The sequence below is a fragment of the Castor canadensis genome, chromosome 8 (genome assembly GCF_047511655.1).
Source record: "Castor canadensis chromosome 8, mCasCan1.hap1v2, whole genome shotgun sequence".
NCBI lineage: Eukaryota > Metazoa > Chordata > Mammalia > Rodentia > Castoridae > Castor > Castor canadensis.
This window is the reverse complement of record NC_133393.1, coordinates 28406203-28430420: the sequence shown is the minus strand read 5'-3', so window position 1 is coordinate 28430420 and position 24218 is coordinate 28406203. Positions and strand designations below refer to the sequence as shown.

At 39.4% G+C, this 24218-nt stretch overlaps 1 protein-coding gene across 2 annotated transcripts in view; it reads left to right on the top strand.

Annotated features, from left to right (window-relative positions):
• Nucleotides 1-24218, top strand: part of Zkscan8 (zinc finger with KRAB and SCAN domains 8) — a 46825-nt gene that overhangs the window by 12160 nt on the left and 10447 nt on the right. Inside the window, exons 1-6 of one of the 2 annotated variants that reach the window (XM_020177019.2) lie at nucleotides 3456-3595; nucleotides 9066-9572; nucleotides 10226-10367; nucleotides 12127-12218; nucleotides 12521-12644; nucleotides 13445-14384. In XM_020177019.2, coding sequence (XP_020032608.2) covers nucleotides 9153-9572; nucleotides 10226-10367; nucleotides 12127-12218; nucleotides 12521-12644; nucleotides 13445-14384 — 1718 coding nt within the window. In that variant the 5' untranslated portion in view covers nucleotides 3456-3595; nucleotides 9066-9152. Of the gene's footprint in view, nucleotides 3596-9065; nucleotides 9573-10225; nucleotides 10368-12126; nucleotides 12219-12520; nucleotides 12645-13444; nucleotides 23782-24218 lie in introns of those variants that run through there. The other variant, XM_074082665.1, reaches the window with a different exon arrangement.

The window sequence follows — 24218 nt, the reverse complement described above, 5'->3', positions numbered from 1 at the left end:
CAACCTTGCCCTCTTTCCGACCCTCACCCTCCCAGGCCATTTTCAGGCCCAGGAAGCTTTGCGATTTAGGAGCCACTCTGAAACCGTTAGCAACCGGAAGTGGGTAGCAGTCACAAAAGAACGCGGAAAAGGGCGCCGACTTTTCCTGGCTCCGGAAACACTGGCGTTCCGGCAGGAAAAGAGACCCAAGGCCCCACATGAAGAAAGAGGGGACTCGTTTTGATGCGTTTCGTAAACCGTCCCTCCACCACCGCCGACCCGTGCGAACCGGGCTGCCTGGGGACCCGCATTTACGGCGGGCGGAACCTTCCTATCCCGGTCCTCTCCGCGGGGCCGGCCCAGCCTGCGGCTTCCTAAGAGCTGGAGTGCAGCGGGCGCGGGCTCTCGGGGCGGAAGCCGGCTCCCGGGGCGCCGGGAGGGACGCGGTGTTCACAGCCGCAGCCTCAGGAGCCTCATCCCGCCGCGGTCGAGGAAGGCAGGGTTCTGCTGTCGTCCAGCCGGGTCGCAGGCCCCCGCTCTTCCGGGAGAAGAGCGGGCTGGGATGTCGGCGATCGACGTTGAACACAACGCACACTGCGATCTGGCAGGACCTTGCGGACTCGGTGGCTTGAATTTGTCTCATCCGTAGGAAATGAGGACCCAGAGCGAAACAGGTGGTGTGGACGCTAGAATCCTTGAAACCAGGGTTCACATTCTGACTCCACCACTCCCCAGGACAATCAAAAACAAACAAAAAACCTCTCCAAACCTGTTTCCCGGTTTGTGGAAATCAGGAGAGTAACCTGAACACTCCCGGCCCTGCGCGGTGTCTGCTGTCACGCTCCTCCGTGTCAGACAAACGGGACTCATTAGCCACTTTCACTTTTGTGGAGCACGGGCAAAAAGTGAGGGCTCGGGCGGGGGAGAAACCAGGACCGGGAAGAATGCAAGCTACTGACGGTTATTGTGCGCTGGGCGCTTGGTAATAAGTACTTTGGCTGAATGAAGATCCGTCTAAGAAGGGATTAAGAGAAGCACAGAAAGGAGCAAATGAGTCCGGTGGATAAATTTAGCTAGTTTACAAAACAAGTCAAACTCACTTTCCCTGTCATAACTGAATGGCACGTGCATATTTCAAGGGCTGCTACGTACTAGAATGTGGAAGGAGATCTCAGAACCAATATTAAACACCTAAACTGAGGATTCGTTAATCTATTTGACAACAAATGTGATAATAGCAAGTAATAAACGACAATATGCTCAATACAAAATAGAATGCTAAAATCAGAGAAAGCCGTTACAGAATAATAGACCAGTGTTTGGCTCAAATGAGAAGTCCTTTGATTCGGGAGTACTGAAGAAAAGGGAAGGGAGATGGATATTCTGGAGAGCAAGAAAAGGCAGACAGGATTACTGGTGGTAGAAAAAAAGGAAAATATCTAAATGGTCTTTCCGTAGAAGAACAATTACATTTGCCATATCCTGTTGTGGAATGCCATTCAGCTATTAAAATGATAAATTATCAATGAAAAATAGTGTCACAAGATACATATACATATGTATGTATATATACATATATATTCCCTTTTAGAAGAAAACTTCATAGATGGGAGTAATTACGTATGGTATTTGTACATGTAAAGAGAACAATGCACTCCAAACTTGACAGTCATTACTCCTACTTGAAAAATCAGGAAGGTCTGCCTCTACTTGAAAGCTAACAATTTAACCTGTCACCATGTTTTTGTGTGTTTGTGGTGCTGGGGATTGAACCTATGGTCTATGTGCATGCTAGGCAAGTGCTCTGCCACTAAGCTACATTCCCAACTCTTAACTTGCTACAGTGTTATGGGAACTGGCAGAAGACACCAGACTACGAGGTTATTACTTATTAACACAGGCATCATGAGTTTCATGTTGTCCCCAACCCACAAAGATGATGTGGAGGACACCGAGTGGATGTTGTTCACACAATGCCGTTGTATCCTAGCAGAGAAACCTCAAGCTTAGGAAACAATCTTTGTTCAGTCTTGTCCCAGAGTGAGGCATTATCTTTACTATTCTGCTTGAAAACAAATCTCCAAAAGTAGATACAAGCATCCTTAAAAATATAATCTGAGAAATATCTGCCACCAGACAAGAGAAATTAAAAATTTGGGGGAATTCTCTTCCAGTGCTCTAGGTTATAGCACTTGGGGTGCAGAAGTCATTTTTTAAAATCATGTTTTATTATTTTAATATTTCAAAGTATAAAAACAAGAAGGCAACAGAGAACTTTAAATTTGTTTTAAGGATTGGTTAGGATCCATTAATTTAAAAAAGAAATTAAGGCAAAGGGACTAGAGGAGTGGCTCAAGTGGTAGTGTCTGCTTTGCAAGCTTGAAGCCCTGAAATCCCTCCACTATTACCAATAATAATAATAATAATAATGTGAAGTTTGGGGAGGAAACCTGAAAAGTCATTAAAAATAAGTAGTTGAAGAATGATGGAGGGGATGAATCCAAATATGATATAGTTTAAGAACTTTAGTAAATGCCACACTGTACCCCCAGTGTAAAAATGGTATAGTTATAAAAATGGGTGGTTGGAAAAGGTACCAAAGGAATAATGCAGAACCAAGAGAACAAACGTTTCCCGCAACCTCCACCCCCCCCACACACACATTCCTATTTAGTCTGAAAAGTTAGAAGACATTTATAGAAACATATAAAGAATGAACACAGGCTCGTTTCCTGAACTATGCAGTCTTAAAACTAGGGTCTATTCCTGAAGATTACACCACAGACTTAACTTTTAAAAAGCTAAACTGTAAAACAAGTTTTTCTAAAATTGCAATTCGTTAGGATGGGAAAGGGTGAGAAATATGTAAAGATACAAAAGAATTCATATGTAATTACTTTCCAATTTTGAACAGTATAAGGTGTACTATTCCTAGGTGCCATAAGGGATTCGCGGAACTATGAAATATGATTAGGAATTCCTAAGGTATAGTATTCCTAGGTGCCATAGTAGATTCGCAGAACTACAAAATAGGATTAGCAGGAATTTCTCAAATTTGAAGTCTATGATGGAGGACTGGATAAATTTATGGAGAACAGAAAAGTGCAGAGTATTTAAGATGATCAAACACGAGTCCATTTAATTGACATCCTTAGGATCCATGAAGTGCTCCCTCGGGTTCCCAAGCCCCGCCGTCGGCACTCCTGCAGATCTATCCGTTGGGGACCGTTACCCTTGCCCGAAGGTGGCCAGGCGCTCAAAGCGTAGGTGACAGAAAGGTGTGTTATTTCTCAGAATGCTCACGGACCGCGACAGCAGCTAAGACGTGGGAAGAGCTCAAGGCACCGCGCACTGCCCAAAGGATTGAGGTGCCTGTGTCCCCGGTGTGGGCCGACCATAGAGCTTTCAGACCTCCCGGATTCCTAGAGAGCTTCCGGAAGTGCCTTTGGGGCAAGATGAGTGCTGGCCGGTGTGGTACCTCGGCAGGTTTGGAAGTTAGTGGCTGGAGGGGCCTGGTCCCAGTGCTGCTGTTGTCGGGTTCCCTCCCCGCGCTTCCTCGGGGTCTGGCCCTCTTTGCGCCTCCCGTCCCCACCGCGGGCAGCCTCCGGAACTCACGGTGAGCGCGGTCGGGCTCCGGGCCGGAGGAAGGGGTCGCTTTGTGGCCGGAGCAGGCCGCAGCCGCAGCCGGGCCTGAGGGGTCGGGAGAGGGGTCCGTGGGGGTCGGCGCCCGGGCTGGTTGGCACGCCGCGGGGCCGCCGTGGTTGCACTCAGGCGAAGTACGCATCCCTCAACTTTTTGCCAGGCGACTTTTAATGGGGCTCGGCTTTCTTCACAGCCAATCGTTTTGTGCTGTTATTTTGCGGTCGCTCTTATTTGTCGCGACTTGAGGTACTTCCCCCACGTTATCTTTTTTTTTAAACATCCTTATTAGCATATGTTAGTTGTACAGAGGGGATTCATTTTGATATTTACATATCTGCTTATAATGCATCTTAATGAGATTCACCCCCCTCCTTCATTCTCCCTCGTTCTTCCTCATACCCCTTTCCCCTCTTCTTAAAACCCCGCGTTATCTTTTATCCAACTGTCCACAGTCTGAATTGTTTTAACTTAGCAATTTTGTGTTTCGGTTTCAGTAAAATCAGAGACATGTTTTGCTTTTGAAGCCCCAGTTATCCATAAATACCTTCTGTTTCTGCTGTTAGGTTATTCTGATCTTTTTAGTGTATTTTGAAAATGATGGTATGTTGACTGAGTAATTGTACAAAAGAAACATTTTCAACAGTTTCAGGGTACAGGGAATTCAACCATATTCAGAATACTTTGCTTACTTAATGTTTAAAGGCTAATTGAGGTAGATACCTGAGAGCTCTTTGGTAGGCGCCCCATTTTCAAAACTGAAGTCGGTCATGAGTGTTGTCAGACTACTTTAAGATTGACAGCACCAGCTCCTAGAAAGTATTTCTGTTGTTTGATTAATTTACTTGAAAGTATTTATGTAACAGTCGTTATTTTAGTAAATACAGGCATTTTGAATTTCTGTAGTAAAACGTGAAATGTGATAGATGTCAAAACAGTCAGCTAGTGCAAGTTGAGATGACTACAAACATAACATTTGCTTCATCTCCCTTTCCTTTTCATCTTTAAAGTCTGGAAAATGTCTTGTTTTATTCTCAAACATTTCTCAAATTAGACTTAATTAGTTCAAAGGAAGAATTCATTCCTTCTCCGTCTATTGAAAAATTATGCTGTTAAAGTTGAATTGTGCCTTCAGTAATTCACAGTTATAGTTCTTGAGATGCAGAAGAAGCTTTAAAGATTGTCTCTTTTAAATTCATAAATCCATAAACCTGACTAGATGTTGTTTAAGGAGAATATGTAGCCACAAGTGCTTATCAACTTAATACAGGTGTATACACCTAGAATTATGGGAGAGGAAAATTCATAGTGGACTAACTTTGTACTGTTATAGATTGTAATTCTCAAAAACTTTTCAAGTTTTTGATTGGACAAGGAAGAGACTATAAAATGTAATATTAACCACCAAAAAAAAATGAAGGGGCTGGGTGCTGTGGTACATGTCTGTAATTCTGGCACCCAAGAGGTTGAGCCAGGAGGATCACCAGTTTAAGGGCAGCCTGGACTACATAACAAGACCTGTCTCACAAAAAAAAAAAAAAAAAAATCAAGATGGGAATAGACAAAAACTGTTGAATAGTTAGGTATAAAATACAAACAAATCTAATAATTAGGTGATTTTTATCAGTGTCATTTTTAAGACTTTAATACCACATAACAATATAAAGTTCTTGAGTGGTGCACACATTGAAGTTTTTGATAGCTACTATTCACAAGGATTGATTATATGATAGTTGTTCAGTAGTTAAAAATTAATTTTGACTTTAAGAAAACATGACAGGACCATAATAACTATGTAGCATCACATTCTCAAATTACACACACACACATAATCTTGGCATCTTGCCCGAATACACTCTTACCCCATTCTCATTATTTTAGCAAATCCCTCCACATCGCTATAAAGTCATAGTCCATGAATTAGATTCCAGAAGTCAGTAGCTATACTTAACTGTAAACAGTTAACTCTTGCTCATTGGTTCTTCTAAACTGTAGTTTACCCCCACCCCAATACACACTATTCTTAGCCTTGTCAAACTTTGAAGATAATTTTCAAATTCCTTTCATTTACTTTACATACTCAAATAGGGGTTTTTTTTTTAGCCTTCTTCGTGTTCTTAAACAGATTTCAAGTCTATAAATTCTGCTGCAATTGAATGTAAAATTTTGTATCTTTGGGCATTTTTCTGAGGAAAATCTGTTTTCATTAGATTGAGGAGTTCCATGAACCAATCAACCCCACCACCAAAAAAAAAAAGATAAAAAAGTACTTCTTCGAACACTTATGTCAGGAACTGTACGTAATCAGATTGTCTTCCGAAGTGCCTATCTCTTTCTCTTTGTGGACTGTGTAGGTCTGTGTTTTTATATTGATGTTAGCATCCTCTGCTAACTGCTTTTGGATCTGCCTGTGATTTCACTCTTCTCCATTCTTCACAACACTGCCATTGTGATCTTCCTAGCATACAGATAGGCCGTATAACTTCCCTAACTTAAAGAGAAATTCAAAGTAAAAGGTTAGTGTCACAAATAAATGTTCACAAGAAGGCTGTAGCTATAAGCAGGCATTTATAATATTCAACACAATGTGGTAAGTCTTTATTTGGGGCATGTGGGAAATACTTTGACAGAAATGAGCACCTTAATCCACTGGGGGATTGGGGAATGACAGAGAACTCATGAAAAAGGTGATAGACAGGTTAGAGTTAGATGTGAATGGTTTTAGGATTTATCAGTTTTGGCATTTATTAGCTTTTGACACTTTAGGCCAAATAATTATTTTGTTGTAGGGGCTATATGTTGCATTGACAGGTGTTAGTAGCATTTCTAGCTTTTAGGCACTATGTAATAGTAGCACGCCATTCCCCTAGTTGTGACATCCAGAAATATTCCCAGGCATTGCCAAAGGCCCCTGGTATGGGGGAGCAGAGTTGCCCCTGATTGGGAATCAGTGAGCTCTAGAGCAAAGAGCTCTGTAGAAAAGAATAGGAAAAAGTCATGGTCAGAAGAGGCTATGCAAATGTGAGTTTACAACAGATACAGCTAGTCAAGGCTTTGCAAAAGAGTTTGCTTCCCCTATTGAAAGATTTTAAGGCGGTAAGTCATATCATGTATTTGTTAAAAGTCTTCCTGTTGTATATTAGTTTTCTAGGGTTATCAGAGTATCACAATACTATAGTAATTTATTCTTTGACAGGGAGGCTAGAAGTCCAAAATGAAGGTATCCTCAGGGTCATGCTCTCTACTTTCTGGTTGTCACCTGGAATCCTTGGTATGTCTTGCCTTGCAGCTGTATAACTCCACCTTTACCTCCATAGTAAAATAGTTCTCTTCTGTGTATGTGTCTGTGGCCTCACACAAATGTCTCCTTCTGTGTCTGTCCCTTTGTCTCTTAAAAATACAACAGTCACATTGGATTAAGCATCTACCTTATTCCAATATAACTTCATATAACTGTCTGCAAAAACTATATTCAACACAAATTCAATTCCAGGAAGTTTTGTAAGGATAAACAAGCTGATTCAAAAATGTATATCAAAAGGCAATAAAACTAGAAAAGCCAAAGTAGTTTCTAAAACAAACAACAAAGTAGTAGGACTCAAACTACTTGATTTCAATATTTGAAAATCCACCATAATCAAGACAGGTTGTATCAGTGAATTAGATCCTTATATTTTATGGTTAGTTGATTTTTGACTGAGATGAAAAGATAATTCAGTGAATAAAAGATAATCCTTTCTGCAAATGGTGCTACAACAATTTGTTATCTGTATACAAGAGGGAGGAAAAAAAGAAACTCTATCCATACCCCAACTCTATACAAAAATTAACTCAAAATAGATCCTAGTCCTAAATATAAAACATCATACAACTTTTAAAAGAAAAATCTTTGTGACTCTGGGTTAAACGAAAATTTCTTAGGTATGACATCAAAAACACAACCCTTAAAAAGAAAAAAACTAAATTACATTTCAAAAAAATTATTAATTTCTATTCTTCAAAAGCAACTTTTAAAAGAGTAAAAGGGAGGAAATATTTGTAAATCACACATCTCACAAAGTATCCAAAACATATAAGGAATTCTCAGAAAAAAAAAATCAATTAAGAAATAAAATTAGGATGGTAGTACACACCTATAATCCCAGCTCTCAGAAAGCTGAGGCCAGAAGATTGCCAGTTTAAGGCTAGGCTGGAGCTACCTACTGAAACCTTGTCTCAAAAAAAAAAAAAAAAACAAAATTTCAAATAGATACTTTGTCAAAAAAAATGAACAGATGACAAATAAGCACATAAACATAAAAAGATGATCATCTGGGCTAGAGGTGTGCCTCAAATGATACAGTACCTATCTAACAAGTGCAAGGCCCTACGCTCAAACCCCAATACTTGGGGCAGGGGGGCGCTGAAGATGCTCAACGTAGTAAAGAAATAACAAATCAAGGCACAAACCTATTAGAAAATCTAAAATATGAAGAAATAAAAAAAATGTCAAGTGCTGGTGAGTCTAGGGAACAAGTTCAACTCATTTCGAGTACAATGCAAAATGTTATAGCCACATTGGAAAACAGTTTACAGTTTCTTATGAAGTTACATATATACTTTATGACCCCAATAATTTTACTTCTGGATTTTATCCAAGTGAAATAAAAATAATGTTCACACAAAAATCACATATACATATTAGTGGCTTTATATGTTTTGATCAAAAACTGAAAACAAGTCAAAATCCCATCTGGTGAGGAATGAATAAACATACATTTGTATAAGGAACAAACTGCTGATACATACAACATTGATTAATAGCAAATGTAATGTACTAAGTGAAAGATGTCAGACTCAGAAGAAAATACACTTTTTATTTATATAACATTCTGGAAGGTCATTGGTATATGGGATTAGATTTTTGCATTGAAAGTATTTATGTGGCATCTAGGTTCTTTGGATGTACACTGCTTCAAAGAATTTCTAGAGCTAAAGTCTAAAGTAGACCTTGAGATAGGAGAGAAGATGGGGAGCACAAGCAGGATATTGAATGTTAGGTAGAAAAGAAGAAAGTTCTTATCAATACTTTAAGCTGCATAATGTGGAAGTTAGTCTCATCTATTGAAAATGAGGGAAATTCTGAGAACTGAAGTGTATTGAAACAGTTTAGTGTAGCTGGTGTAACAAATGCTACTAGAAGTTAAATCAGCAGCACTGAGGACCACCCAAAGTTAGATACAGAATTTCAGTTAGACCTGCAGATGGAAGGGATTACTCAATGGGTAGGTTTGACATAGCAGATTAAAGAGGTAGAGTTATTTCTGGAACACTGAAGAGGATCATTTAAATAGCTGAGATGAAGTCTGTGTCATGGGGGTTGGAGGAAGCTTATTAAGATATCTTATGCTTTTTGACTTTTTTTTTTTTTTAACTTCCTTTAATACTGTCATTTTCTATTCTGGAAGAAGTACCCTTGAGTGTTCAGAAGGTTCTCCTCTTAAGAAGTTAAAGAAGGTAGTGGAAAAGAACCACCTGAGCTTTTCCATCCCTAAATGGCTACAGAATCAAGAAAGTCTTCTTCAGTCCCATCTCCACCAGACCAGGCTCCTGAAGAGGATCTTGTCATTGTCAAAGTAGAAGAGGATCATGATTGGGACCAGGAATCTAGCCTGCATGACAATAACCCTCCTGGCCAAGAACTATTTCGCCAACGCTTCAGACAGTTATGCTACCAGGAGACACTGGGACCCCGAGAAGCTCTGATCCAGCTTCGGGCACTTTGCCATCAGTGGCTTAGGCCAGACTTAAACTCCAAGGAGCAAATCCTGGAGCTTCTGGTACTAGAGCAGTTCCTGACAATCCTGCCAGAGGATCTGCAGACTCTGGTTAAGGAGCATCAGTTAGAAAATGGAGAGGAGGTGGTGACCCTATTGGAGGACTTGGAAAGGCAGATTGATATACTAGGACGACCAGTAAGTAGGGGTGTGCATGCTGTGACTGGAAGTCCTGGAAGCCGGGTGGAGGGACATTGGCTTCATTGTGGGAGAGTAAATGCTGAGCTTTGGTTTCTTTTGGGTAAGGATGAAAATAGTTATCCTCATGTTATATCTTATATTTGTAGATAACTTTATTGTTGTAAAGAATATAGTCCATTTTTTATTCTTATAACATCCCTACAAATGTAATATTGTTCTGTTTGTCTGATGGGAACCTGATACATAAGGAGCTTAAATCACTTTACAGGAGCACCCAAATAATTAAAGATGGATATGGACCAGAACTCAGTTCCTTATCAAAAGGTTTTTGCCACTGTATGGCACTGCTCTAAGTTTCTGTTTGTCATTCTTTCTCTCCTATCTTGGGAACACAAAATACTGGTATTCTATATAGCAGGGAGGAAGGACATCAATAGAAAACTTTTCCTTCATTGCTAAGTAGAAACAGTGCCTTGCTTTCTGTGCCTGCCTACTTTTTTGTGTTCCTTGCTGCCCATAGGAAGTAAATGAGATTCTGCTGCTTGCTTCTCTAAGCAAGAACTTCTTTAGGTGAGCTATTGATCCTGGTACATTGTCCACTTCATTTCTCAAAGAGATTCCTTATAACCCAGATGTCCCATTATTTCCAGGTCCCAGCTCGTGTACATGGGCATAGGGTACTTTGGGAGGAGGTAGTGCCTCCAGAATCTGCACCGGAACCTCCAAATACTCAGCTCCAACCTGTGGCAACCCATCATATCTCTCCAGTGCCCCAAAGACAACAAGAGAAAGGTGAGAAGCCAGATTTCAATGGTAAAGATGAGGAAATTAAAAAAAGAAAGGCATACATTTGGGATATCGCTCTTGTTCCTAGAATCACTATTTACATACCCGTCCCAATACCTGGGTTCAAAATAACTAGGCTTCAAATATAAGTTGATAGTCCTAGTAAACTTTATGAACAAATGAACAACTTGAGGGTTTTCATGTATTCACACATTTCTGCTACTCCAGCATGTTTACAATGTGGACATTTTTGAGATTTTGTTAGCATCACACCACTTTATTTGTGACTATTTTAGTATTTCCTTAGATAACCACAATAAAATTAACACAATTAGAAGAGGTAATATTAAAATAATTTAGTCCACAGTTATGTTTTTCCAGTTGTCCCAATAATGTTTTTTTGGTCCAGAGTCTAGCCTAAGGTCAGACTGTGCAATTAGACATAATTCTCTTTAGTCTCCTTTAACTTGGCATAGTTCCTTAGCCTTTCTTTTCCCTTCACAGTCTTGACACTTTCAAAAAATACAGGTTAGTTATTTTGTAAATGGCTGCAATTTGGATTTGCTTGTTATTTTCTAACATTTCAATTCAGGTTATATATATTTGGCAGGAACACTCCAGAAATTTGTCCCAATAGATGTTATCTTCAGTGACTTGGTTAAGGTTAATATTGCTTGGCTAATCACTATAAAGTTAATATTTTTCCCTTTGTAGCTAACAAGTAATTTGTGGGGAAATATTCTTCAATCTGTATAAATATCCGAGTTCTCATCAAACTTTGTTGCTAGAACACTGGTTTCAACATTTATTGCTTCTTGACTGAGTCAATGGTTACTAAGCCAGTTACAAAACAGTGACTTTCTAACTGTGTCATTTCCTCTACATTGATTTGCTGTTTATTTTAAGAGACAGTATTCCCTTTACCCCAATTTATTTTGTTGCTATTATTTTTTAATTTATCACTGTGGACTTATAAATTCTTCCTTATTACATACATTTTCTGTTACTGTCTTTATTTTGATGTTTAAATCACCTCAGACTTGACCAGAGGAAACTCCTTAAGTTTGGCTCCTATGTCTTTTTGACATTTCTCCATCATTTTTTGAGAATTACCATATTTTCTTACAGAATAAGATGCTCTAGTCTCATTTCCCTCTGTATTTTATATTTTTTCACTTATGTAGTTTAGTTTGTTTCATATAAGTAAAGTTTTAATATTTCTATAGAAGCATAGATACACTTTGAATTAGTAATATAATTCTTTTCCGAAGTCCTAAAGCTTATTGCCCAAAACACATGTTGGTTGGGCATACTGTTGATTTTCATAATAAACTGTCTGATATCCACAGGAATCAGATACTGGCAGGTATGATAGACATTTCAGAAAGGAAATTGAGTAAGAAGAAATAGGTTAGTTCTTATATTCAGTTTGCTAGGATATCAGGACCTAAAGAAGTACTATACACAAGCACAAAGATGGTAGTTTTGGTGGTAGAAAAGAAATTGGAAAGTAATTCCTGATCAGAAATCAGTACACTTTATATTTTTGACTGTAACTTCAGGCTAAGTTCAAGAATAGCAAAGTAAAGATGTTCTGTGGGCAGTCATAGATATGGGCCTAGAATCTAAGATGTCAGTACTTTATATGCAAAACCTTTGGCACACATGTGTACTAGAGTACCGATAATTTGTAATGGGTGAGTGCTGGCTTCCACAGCCACAGGACAGAGCTGGTCTCATTCACAGCTCCTTTCTCCTCTCTCAGCCAAGTCTACTTCTCAGAGTCCTACTCCATCCCAGAAAGGAAGTTCTGGAGACCAGGAGATGACAGCTACACTTCTTACAGCAGGGTTCCAGGTAAGTTGTGCTCCTTCTCACTAAAACCTCATATCTCTGGTTGGTTGTGTTTGTGGCATCTGCCCCATAACTGGACTGACTGTAGCAGTACCTATGCAAGAACTTGCCCCAAATTCTTTCACATAATGACAAATTGACCTTCAATTTCCCCCAATAAATCTAATGCATTTTCCTCTTCTTCCCTTTACATAGTACATTCCCAGCCCTTAGTCCTCTCCCAACACTAGTAGTTCTCTCTGGCACTTTAGGTTTGAGCTGTGGAACAGTTTCAGGCCCCAAATCAGAGTCTTGTTTTGTTTCAGACTTTGGAGAAGATTGAAGACATGGCTGTGTCTCTTATTCGAGAGGAGTGGCTTCTTGATCCATCACAGAAGGATCTGAGTAGAGACAACAGGCCAGAGAATTACAGAAACATGTTCTCCCTGGGTAAGGAGAGCTATGGTTATTATTACAATTTAAGAATTTTTGGGAGCATGCTCAAGCAGTAGAACACCTGCCTAGCAAGCACGAAGACCTGTTTTCAAACCACAGTACCACCAAAAAAAAGAAAAGAAAAACAACCACAAAATTTTATTTTCTTTGTTAGGTGTATGGTAGCTGTGAGCTTTTCTGGAAGCCATAGTTGAGATAGTTGAGTTTAAACTCAGAAAACAATACAGAAATATGGGTTTGAGAATTATTGATGTCTAAGCCAAAACGTTTTGTTTTCTAATCCAAGAATTCCTTACAGTTTTTCACTGAGTATTGTTCTGTTTGCCAGTTGAAAATTGACATCTCTCTAGTGCTGAATTCATACATTTCTTCTCAAGTTCCCATAGGATCTTTACATAAATTTTTTTTTTCACATAAGCCTCTTGTGCCTCTTCCTTTTTCAGCACTGTTTACTGCATTTGCCCATTTCTATCCTGCCCATTAGATCTTTAAGTAGTTCCGTACTGCTTCCCATTCTAGTTCCACTTCTCAGTTGATCCCTTCCCAACTTTAGTCCCCCTTCAGTAACCCTCTTTTTTCATGGCATCTCCTCTCTAGCTGGCTTGTGGTACTTTGGTTTGATCCTGCACATATCTGCCCTTTATTTTGAAGCCATTTTGGAGACAGAAGTTTTTGTTTACTTGTAGTTATTTCTTGTGTACTTTGCTTTTCCCCTGTCTTTAATTCTTTTCTCCTAGCATAGACAATATAAAGTGACATTGACTTGATGTTTACTTATTACATTTCTGTTTCAGGTGGTGAGACCAGGAATGAGAACAAGGAATTAGCTTCAAAACAGGTAATATCTACTGGAATCCAACCACATGAAGAGCCAACTGCCAAATGCAACGGGGATGTTATCGGGGGTCTTGAGCATGGAGAAGCCCGAGACCTTCTGGGCAGATTAGAGAGGCAGCGGGGAAATCCCACACAAGAGAGACGACATAAATGTGATGAATGTGGGAAAAGCTTTGCTCAGAGCTCAGGCCTTGTTCGCCATTGGAGAATCCACACAGGGGAGAAACCCTATCAGTGTAATGTGTGTGGTAAAGCCTTCAGTTACAGGTCAGCCCTTCTTTCCCATCAGGATATCCACAACAAAGTAAAACGCTATCACTGTAAGGAATGTGGTAAAGCCTTCAGTCAAAACACAGGCCTGATTCTGCACCAGAGAATCCACACTGGGGAGAAGCCTTATCAGTGCAATCAGTGTGGGAAGGCTTTCAGTCAGAGTGCGGGTCTTATTCTGCACCAGAGAATCCACAGTGGGGAGAGACCCTATGAATGTAATGAATGTGGGAAAGCTTTCAGTCATAGTTCACACCTCATTGGACATCAGAGAATCCACACTGGGGAGAAACCCTATGAGTGTGATGAGTGTGGGAAAACCTTCAGGCGGAGCTCACATCTTATTGGCCATCAGAGAAGCCACACTGGGGAGAAACCCTACAAATGCAATGAGTGTGGGAGGGCCTTCAGTCAGAAGTCAGGCCTAATTGAACATCAGAGAATCCACACTGGAGAAAGACCCTATAAATGTAAAGAATGTGGGAAAGCTTTCAATGGGAACACTGGCCTCATTCAACATCTGAGAATCCACACAGGGGAAAAACCCTATCAATGCAATGAGTGTGGGAAAGCCTTTATTCAGAGGTCAAGTCTCATTCGACATCAGAGAATCCACAGTGGAGAAAAGTCTGAAACCATAGGAGTTTAGAAAAAGCTTTGGTCTTATGGTTTCAGGAAACCATGCACTGGTGGAAAGATCTTTTAATGTAGTAAAAAAGGCAGAAAGTTTGTCATTATCTAGTGATAGAATCTATAATGGTGGCAAAGTTAAGACTAGATCTTCAGTAGTTGGGGCCCAGTGCCTTGATGCAGGTTGATTAGCTTGACTGTTTGGGGAAGTATCTGATGAAGTGACACTCCCAACAGCGTAATATATCCTTTAAAAATTTTAAATAACATTTTAGCAAGTTGCTTGTTGTGGCTTGAGGCACTAAACTTTGTCATTTGGGTGAATAGCTGTAGGTTTGAGAGAGGCTGCTACTCTTAGCTCCTCTGCTTCTTCCCATCTCCTATGATCCTCTTCTCCCATTTACTCCCCTGAAGGTGCCCTTGTTAACTCCTAATCTGATCTAAGAAGCTGCTTTACAGTCAAAAGCAGACTTCAATAAGACTTATATTTGTATTTAGCTTTCTAAGAGCCTAGTTCTAGGGAAATTTTTATAGACACTTAATGTATTTATGCTTAAGTGTTTCATTTTTTTATTCTAATATTCATTCTATTTGGTGGAAATCCATATTCCCATGCAAACTCAGAATGCTATATTTTTAACAGCACGCCAGCATTTTTCTTCATTTATCACCTTTCCTGACTCCACGGAGTCATTGATCATCTGTCCGTATCCTTCACCACCCCCAGTCCCAGTACCTGTGTCAGCAAAGGAAGTGGACGCATTAGTGGTGCTTGAGTGAGTGATGCAGAAAAAGAGGTGAGTGGAGACTCAGCCTGACTGATCTTGAGCTTGGATGGTTGTACCTTGTGGTGACTCTGACTCTCCTTCCACCTCTCCTACATACGAAAGGTATTTGTACTGTCCCATTTATGGCATCACGTAGAACAAAGAGGAGACAGAAGTGCTTGAAGAAGACAAAAACCTTTACAAAGAATGTACATCATCCCTTTTGGTCCATTACAGTTCTGCTATCTCAGGTTCCTATCACCTTGCACAAACTCCCTGACTTGTCACTTGTCATTACCGTAGACCCACCTTCTTTGATGGCCTCATCACCTCCTTCATTGTTTTCCATCAGTTTCTTGCCCTTCTTTTGTATAACTTAAATATCCACAGTAGTAATCTGTCAGATATCTTATCTACAGTTCCTCATTCTTCTGAATTCTGGTGCACTCCCTCAGTAATTTGTGTTCTGTAATCTGCCAACAGACATACTGTTAAACTGATCATCACCAGGTACTATATTTCATCTTTGAGGCTTTCAATATCCCAAGGGGTACTGTATAAAGTAATGAGACTGGTTCAAAGTAACATGCCAAATCTTATGCATCCAAAATGGTGTGTCATTTAAATTACATAGTTCTACTGATTTTAAACTACTGTTATTCTAATAGTGCTACTATTCCTCCAAATATTGGAATGTTCTTAAAATTCCTATTGAATAAACTGTGCAAGAAAACCTGTACATTAATTACATTTCATTTGGACCATTTGATTAGCCACTTATTTTACTGGGCTTAAAATTGAATAAATTTTGCTTTACAGAATTAACCCTCACACTTGAAATTATTCCATTAAGCCTGTTCAGAAGACAATTATGTAGGTTCTGATGAAAATTCCAAGAAAAATAACATAATTTCACACTGTGACTATCCTAGAAAGGGATTTTATGACCTCATAGAGGTCTACCTTTTGGATCATAAATTCTTCTCTATAACATCTCTCTACCTCCCTATGGCCCACGTTGACACTAACAACATCAAGGTCATCTACATTTATTTCATCAAGTCATTGGTACATACTCATCACTTGTCACCCTAGTTTCCTTGGTTAGCTTTTCCAAAAACTTTATTTCATTATCCTTTTTTTTTTTGATGGCATAGATAATCATTTGTAACTCCCTGTAATTAAAATTAAAATTTCAAGAAACCAGTTGTGTCTAGATCCTTGCTCCCTGCTTCAGTTGTGCCTTAACCTCTGTAAGATACTAATCTGCCTAGGGCCAGTGCTTCCTTGTGTTCAAAAATTATATAGAATGGGTAAGTTGTCAGAGAGAAAATAAATGTGTGTATGCACATGTCTGTGTACACATCCCCTCCTCTCAGATGCTTTCGTGGAACACTCGCCTTCTATTTCAATAAGTAGCTCTTTTAGCAGAGCAACATAATAAAATATATGTAGATGTAGCTGCCAGTGTCTCTCTAGGCATTAGTACCCAGAGTAATGTATGGCCAGATTTCTTAAATTTCAGAATTGTTAAGCATCTGGCAGAAATTCAGAGGGAAAAAAAAAAAAAACTATTTTGAGTAGGAAGATTAGTGTTATGCTGGCGTAAATGTGAGAAAAGATTGTCACTTAAAAGTTATCAAAGCTAATTCAGCATATATATAGAAATAGCCAAATGGTATAAAATAATAGAAGGTTGAATTCATAGCAGACCTAAGTAGACACCATTCTTGATCTTGAGTTGTCTTAGCATTAGAATATTATTAATCTGTATGACATTATTTTGAGCTTTCAACTATGAATGGCATGCATTATGTTTCTTTATCCTGTAGATTCTATTTTTATACTCTCAATCTAAAATGATTATTCATCAATACTTTTCCCATCCTCAGCATCTCATTTTAGGAACTGGCACAGTAAAGTGGTTCTTCCATAACTTGCCATCCAATATATCCCTGGGAGATTCAAAGAATTTCTCAATGAACCAAGATGACCATGTTAGACTATGGCGATTGAGTCCCATATGGAACAGTTTAGCTTTACTCTTGGTTCTAAGTCTCCAGATAACAATAGCTGAGTCTTATTGAGCACTTACTTTGTGCCAAACACTGTTAAGCATTTTTCCTGCTCATGATAGACATTATTTGTTATATGCTCCATTTTATAGATGATGGAACAAAGGCTTAGAACCCATATCACAGAGCCAGTAAATGATAAAACAAAGATTCTAACCTACAGAGTCTGATGTTAGAGTCTGGGCTTCTGCCCACTATGCTCTGCTCCATGTAATGAACTCTCTTAATTGTTGGCCAGCCATTTTAAAAACATGTATCCCTGCTCATAAGAAATACTGGGCAAGAAAATATACAATGTAGTACAAACCCATTACAATTACTGGACCATTGGTTGAAAATACTATTTGGGGTTTTGTCATCTTTAAGTAATGATACTTGGATGCTTTTTAGTACCAGAAAGCTAAATTAATAAATAAAGCATAGTTTAAAAAAGTAACTGAGAGGATAAATCAATGATAATTTACAGATTCAAATACATTTCTCTCTCAACTGCCTAAGGAAAAGTAGAATTGTGGAAGGAAATGAGACATGTATGTTCCAAGCTGGGCAGATAGTTAGGATCATAACAATAAGTTCATTTACAGCCTAAACTGGGAAACCCTTCAAGTTCATTGCCCATTTCTAACTTGTATCCTGGGTTTTTTTTAAAAATATCATCCATTTTCATCCCATTTCCTCCTTAATTCTTAAAACTTCTCCATATTGGTACTCACTATTCCTCTGAAATGTCCTTAGAATCACCAGTGAATAAATACTACCGCTTTTTTTTTTTGGTGGGGGAGGGGTTTGAGACAGGGTCTCACTGTATAGTCCAGGCTGACCTGGAACTTCTGATTTTCCTGCCTCAGCCTCCCAAATGCTGGGATTATAGGTTTTGTCATCATACCCAACTTCATGCCTGTCCATAATCTCATTTATATTATGTATTGTTGAATTTATATTTCATATTGTTGAATTCCCCCTGAACCTCAGGAATTCTCTACTCCTTTGGCTTATGGGGGAATCGTTTTAGGTCACTTTTCTTTAATATCTGACTTTCTTTTTTCTTCTATTTGGTAGTACTGGGGTTTAAACTCAGGGCTTTGTGCTGGCTAAGTAGGTACTCTGCTGTTTGAGCCATGCCTCTAGTCCCCCTTTTTACTTTTAGATGTTTTTCAGATAGGATCTTGTGTTTTTGCTCAGGGCAGCCTAGATCATGATCCTCCTATTAATGCTTCCTGAACAGCTGGGGTGACAGATGTGTGTCATGCCCAGCTATTAGTTGAGATGGAGTCTTGCTAACTCTGCCTGGCCTCAAACCATGATCCTCCCAATCTCCACCTCATAAGTAGCTGGAATTACAGGTGAGCCACTGGCACCTGACCCTGGCTTTTCTTTATTATTCCTTTTTCTCCTTTAAGAAGAAGCTTCATCTTACTTTTACTTACAACTTTTCTGTATTCCTGTTTATTCAATTTGGTTAACCTCAGCCTCCATTTTCTTTTTAAAGAGGCAGTGTTGCTTAACTGCTTTACAGACACCGCTCTTTGTATTTTTCATCCCACTTTGAAGTTATCCTTTCATGTTTTTCTACCCTCTACTCTCCATATGTAAAATCTTGCTGTTAATCTAATTCTTAGTTTTCTTCTTGAGACTTGATCTTTTACATTTCTACCATCCTTATAGCTTGCCATGCAAATCTACATCAGGTAAGGTCCAGGTTACTATAACTCTTCTTTTCCAGTTTTCTTGCCTTCAGAATCCCCATCTTGTATAAAGCATCCAAATGATCCTCTTCAAACTCCCTTTTTCATGATGCTTCATTTGACTCAACAATCAACAGATAATTCTTACCAGAGCAGTAAGGTTCCAAGTTCTTGATTACTTTGCCCTTCATGCTTAATCTGCCTCAACCTTCATTACTCTCCAGCATGTTCACTTGATTGATCACATTCAAGCACCCTACAGCCTTCTACTGTTGTCTTACAAGCCCTTGCCTCTGTGCCTTTCTCACACTGTTCTTGCTTACTCTTTGGCCCTAGCTCATATTCATCACTCCCTTCAAAACCTAGCTTCCTTTGTATCTTCTGAATGATCTCTCCCTAATTGACTTCCCCTAGCACTTATCTTTTGAGTTTGTACTGTGATCCATGCACTTACTAATGTGTTGTTCTGTAATTATTTTCCAGCAGTCTACATTGTAGTTTCATGTTTGTATTTATTTCCAAAATTAAATTGTAAGCTCCTCGAGGGCAGGAATAACTCCCATTTGTATTGCTGCACCCTCTAGTGCCTAGTACAGTGCTGAGCACATAGTAGGCATTTAATAAATGCTTGTTGAATTATTGTGTGGATTATTTGTGGTATTATCTATAGAAAATTTTAAGCAGTTTTCAAGGATGTCTCATCACTTTGTATACTCAAAAAGACACATTTCCTCAAAGTAGAGTACATCAGGATTTCCCGTACTTAAGAGGAGGCCCAAAAAGAACAATTCTAGGGGAGGGTATGTGTGGGAAATTGAAGTTTGAAGCTCTCCATTTGCTTGAGCAAATTTGTTTATGAATTAAGAAAGAAAATGGGAAACACTTAAAAATGATTGTGTTAAAGTTATAAAAGGATTTTGTATCTGAAGTTAGATCAGTTGGAGAAATTTGGCTATCTGTGGACAGCCGGGATGCTACTGGCGTCTAGTGGATAGAGTACGGGATGCTGCTAACCGTCCTGCATGCCAGGACAAGCCTCTACAGCAGAGAAGTTTCTGGCCCCAAAATGTTTTACACCAAGATTGAGGAACTGTGGTCTAGATATATTTAAGGTAAACTGAAGAAAAAGATATGAAACACTAACATTACAATTAGAAAAGCTAGTTGTACAAAGCTTTAACAGAATCCTAAGTGTGTGTGTTTAGTGCTAAGATTACTAAAGAAAAAGGACCCTTAATGTTTGGGTTCACTGTAACATACATGTCAATATGTTGATTTTAAAAAGCTTTGATAATGCTTTTTTTAATTGACACATAGTAATTGTACATTTTTATGGGGTACAGTATGAGATCTCATTACATGTATACAAGGTGTATACATGTGCAAGGGTAACTGGCACATCTGTCACCTCAGACATTTTAAATTTTTTTGTGTTGGGGACATTCAGAATCATGCTAGCTATTTTTATTAATTGTTGTCAACTACCATTATTCTACTACACTGTAGAACACTGGAAGTTCCAGAGCCGGAGATGTTACTCAGTTTTAGAGCACTTACCTAGCATGTATAAGGCCTTAGGTTTGATCCTTAGCACCACAAAAAAGTTGAAATAATATTCCTCTTTGTCCAACTACACCCCATTGCCTGTTAGGATGCTACTTTAAGGGTGCTTTCAACATCAGTTCTGCTACTATCCTATGACAAGTGTTATAGGAATGCAAATGATGTAGGAGTACAAATCTAGTTTTAACCTTCCACATCTTGGCTTAGTACCATAGCTTAGCAAAGATTTAGCTTTGGGGACAATTAATGAACCCCTTGGGCAGTCACTAGACAGGAATAATTACTAACACTGAGGAAACTACAAATCAATGTCAGTTTGCCAAGTAAAATCCAGTCCCATAAAGTTTTTTTTAACAGTTTTAATCCCACTTAGAAGCACATGTGTCAGAGAAAATGTGATTTCCTAAATAGGTGGTGGAAACACTAGTCTCCAGCTGGGTGTAGTAGCCTATGCCTTTTATCCCAGCACTCAGGGAGGTGGAGGGCGGCAGGAGGATCAGAAGTTCAAGGTAAGCCTGGGCTACAAAAGGAGGACCATGTCTCAAAAAACTAGTCTGCTTTTGCAGTTCGGTAGTACTTCTTCCTTCAAGTTTAAAAGAATCAACTCCAGAATTAGAAGAGTGGTTTAGTGATGGCACCAAAGAACTGTATTGCACTTAAATATTCATAGCTTAAGAATGGTAGGTTTGGGTATCATTCAGTGTTCCAACCTTTCTGAAAATGGAGGCCCAGAGAGGCCACATGACTTGACTTAACCCACTGCTGTATAGATGGAAATAGAATCCAGGTTTCCTGAGGCTTTCCCCAGTTTATATTTGACTGCTTACGTGCATGTGTCTAACCTTTACTGTGGTTGCTTAATTTATGCTCTGCCATGGACTGGAATTAAACTTCATGAGTCCATCTGAATTTCATTTTAGGAATTATTCCTTTTATTAGCTTACATGTCCAAAGCAGTGTACTGACTGATGTCTTTTGAGTTAAATTTTTCATAAATAATTGAGTACTGTCCAAGGGATTTTTGTAGTAACACAGCTATGTTTCAAAAATCCTGTGTTCATATATAGCCCTTAATCTTCAAAAAAGCACATAAGATACACAGCCTTGGCTTTCCTGTGACCCATATGTTGGTATAAGGGCTCATGTAAGGCCCTCCCAAGAGACGTTTCCCAGTTGAAATGTCTTTAAATTCCAGGATTCAAGAGTAACTCTACCCTGGGTAAAACTCGCGAAGCAAAAATCAGTTTCTTGAAAGGTGAGATAGGAAATCAGAGCCTTGCTAATGGCCTGGAACCGAGACTTCCCAGCGCAGGACAAAGTTAGGGCTGCGACTGTAGCAAGCAATGGGAAACCAACTTGAAAGAAAGCCAGGCCCATCCCAGAGGTTTCCGAGCCCCTGGGCCCCCATCACTGGTAGGCTGCTTTCGGGTGGAGGTGGACTGGGCTTGTTTGGGCTCCCGGGCGTGGGTGGGCGATCCAGCGTTGCAATTTCTCAGACCTCTCGCCAGGCTGCATGGGTGAAATGTGGGCAGGACCCCCCCAGGAAAAGTAAAAGCTCCTGATAATGTGGGGATTATTCCCAAATGTAACCTCCTAGGAAAAAGCTTTTTTCGCAATTTATTGCTGCGGGGAGCTAAGACTGCTTCCCTCTCTATAACCGTGGTTTTTCCTGCCGTCTTCATTGAGTGACGACAAGTGCAGTCCTGGTACAGTTGGTATCACTGCCCATCAAATTTTCACTGCGCTTTTCCAAACAAAAGGGGGAAAGTACAAATTTAGGAGAGGCTTCCTCTTCCACCTCCATTTCTTGTGCCCATGCCATTTCATTTGGGATGCAGAATAGAATAATTTATTAAATTGTCACCTCTGCCTTTAGCAGTCACTTCCATTTTAGCAAGCCTTCTAGGAACCTTGTAGGTTTTTCAGATGCCTTTCCAACTCTCCCAGCAGTGCTCCTCCAAGGCCATGGCAGGGAGATTCCAGTGGCAGACCTGTTGCATGTTATCATATCACAGCCTTTTGCAAATAACACCTCTTTTGACCTTGTGTATTTTCCTCCCATGATACCTACTAGTTAGTGTAACAGCTATGGCAGTCTTTGTCTTTTATTTCAGTAAAATAATGTTTCTTTTACAGAATTGTTCCTAAAAAGTGCTCCCAAAAGGAATCAGAATTGTAGATTATTTATAGGTACCCCGTGTGGCTGCATATTTAGAGAAACTGATTTTGATGGCCCCAGGGATTCTATTAATAAGAAAAGTCTCCAGACCAGCACACTCTGAGCTGGCTCCAGCAGGCTGGTTGACACTGGTTAAGGCCCCTTCCTGAATCCTGCCTGTGAAGTACCAATTCTGGGTGTAGGAACAGCCTTGCTGGAGGGGTGGGAGTGCCTGGTTGCCAAAGGGAAGTGGCTAAACTGATGGGCTTTAAGGAATTGGCTGAACCCAGACACTAGGCAGAGAAAGGTAAATACACATCTTAAAATGTGTATTGTCACTCTCTCTTTTCTTTTTTCTTCTTTGTAAGTATGTAAGTCTGAAGCCAGGCTACCTGTGATTTTGTAATTTTTAACGACATCTCTGTGTTTCTTCATCTATAACTGAAGATGAAAAAACACCTGCCTGCAGCTCTTACGAGAATTACATGAACATACCTGGTTCATAGAAGTGCTATCCAGATAGTTATTGTAATTTTTTCTTCCTTATCTCCCTGGGATGGTCTGTTTTACTTACTGACTTACTCATTTTTACAGTGATTTCTTCATAAATTCATGTGTATAATTTTTTTTCTCTTGCATATAGTCAAAAAGTAACCTGGCAAAAAAAATTAGCTCTGGGAGAAGAGGGAGAATATTTCTCCAGTGCCACCTAGGAATACACCACTGAAATGTCAGTTACATAAACTCTTTCCTCTATATGAGAGTTGTAAATGTTAAGCTTTGACATTTTGTAGTCTTCTGGAAGTTCTAGAAATAAGGGACTCTTTTTTTTCCTTCCATCAGTAGTACTGAGAATGGAACCTACATTCTCTAGCAAGCACTCTACAACTGAACTACAAACAAACAACAACAACAAAAAAAAAACTCACTGGGATTAAGATATGCATCCTAAGTGCTTAGCAGAGTCTGGCTCAGTGAGGCTGGAGCAAAAAGAAATCTAACTCAGTTCTGCCATTTCCATGATTTTTATTGTTTATGAGCTCCTTTTTGCTGGCCCTTGTCTGAGACGTCTTTCTCTTTCTCTCTCTTTCTCTCTCTCTCTCTCTCTCTCTCTCTCTCTCTCTCTCTCTCTCTCTCTTCACACATTTGGAAGGAATTTTGATTCTTTGGGTGTTGGCCAAATTTATCAATGTTTTCATTTATGACCTCTGGATTTGGGCTCATTATTAGAAAGGCCTTTCTACTCTGAGGTTATAAAAGGCACCTGCCACATTTTTCCTTGATACTTGTATAGTTTCATTTTTAACATTTACAACTTTGATTTATTAGGACTATTTCCTGGTTTGTTGAGTGAGGTTGGAATCCAATTTAATGTCTTTCCAAATGATTACCCAGTTCTCAACTTCTTACGTATTTGCTTTTATCATATGCTAAATTTCTGCCTCTGACTGTGTTTCTGTTCTTTCTCTTCTGTACCATTTGTCTGTCTTGCCAGTATCACACTGTTTAAGCTTTATTGTTATTGGCAAACAGTGTTTCTAGAAGATCTTGCTCCTGGAGTTCTGGGTGGAAGAATCCAAGCA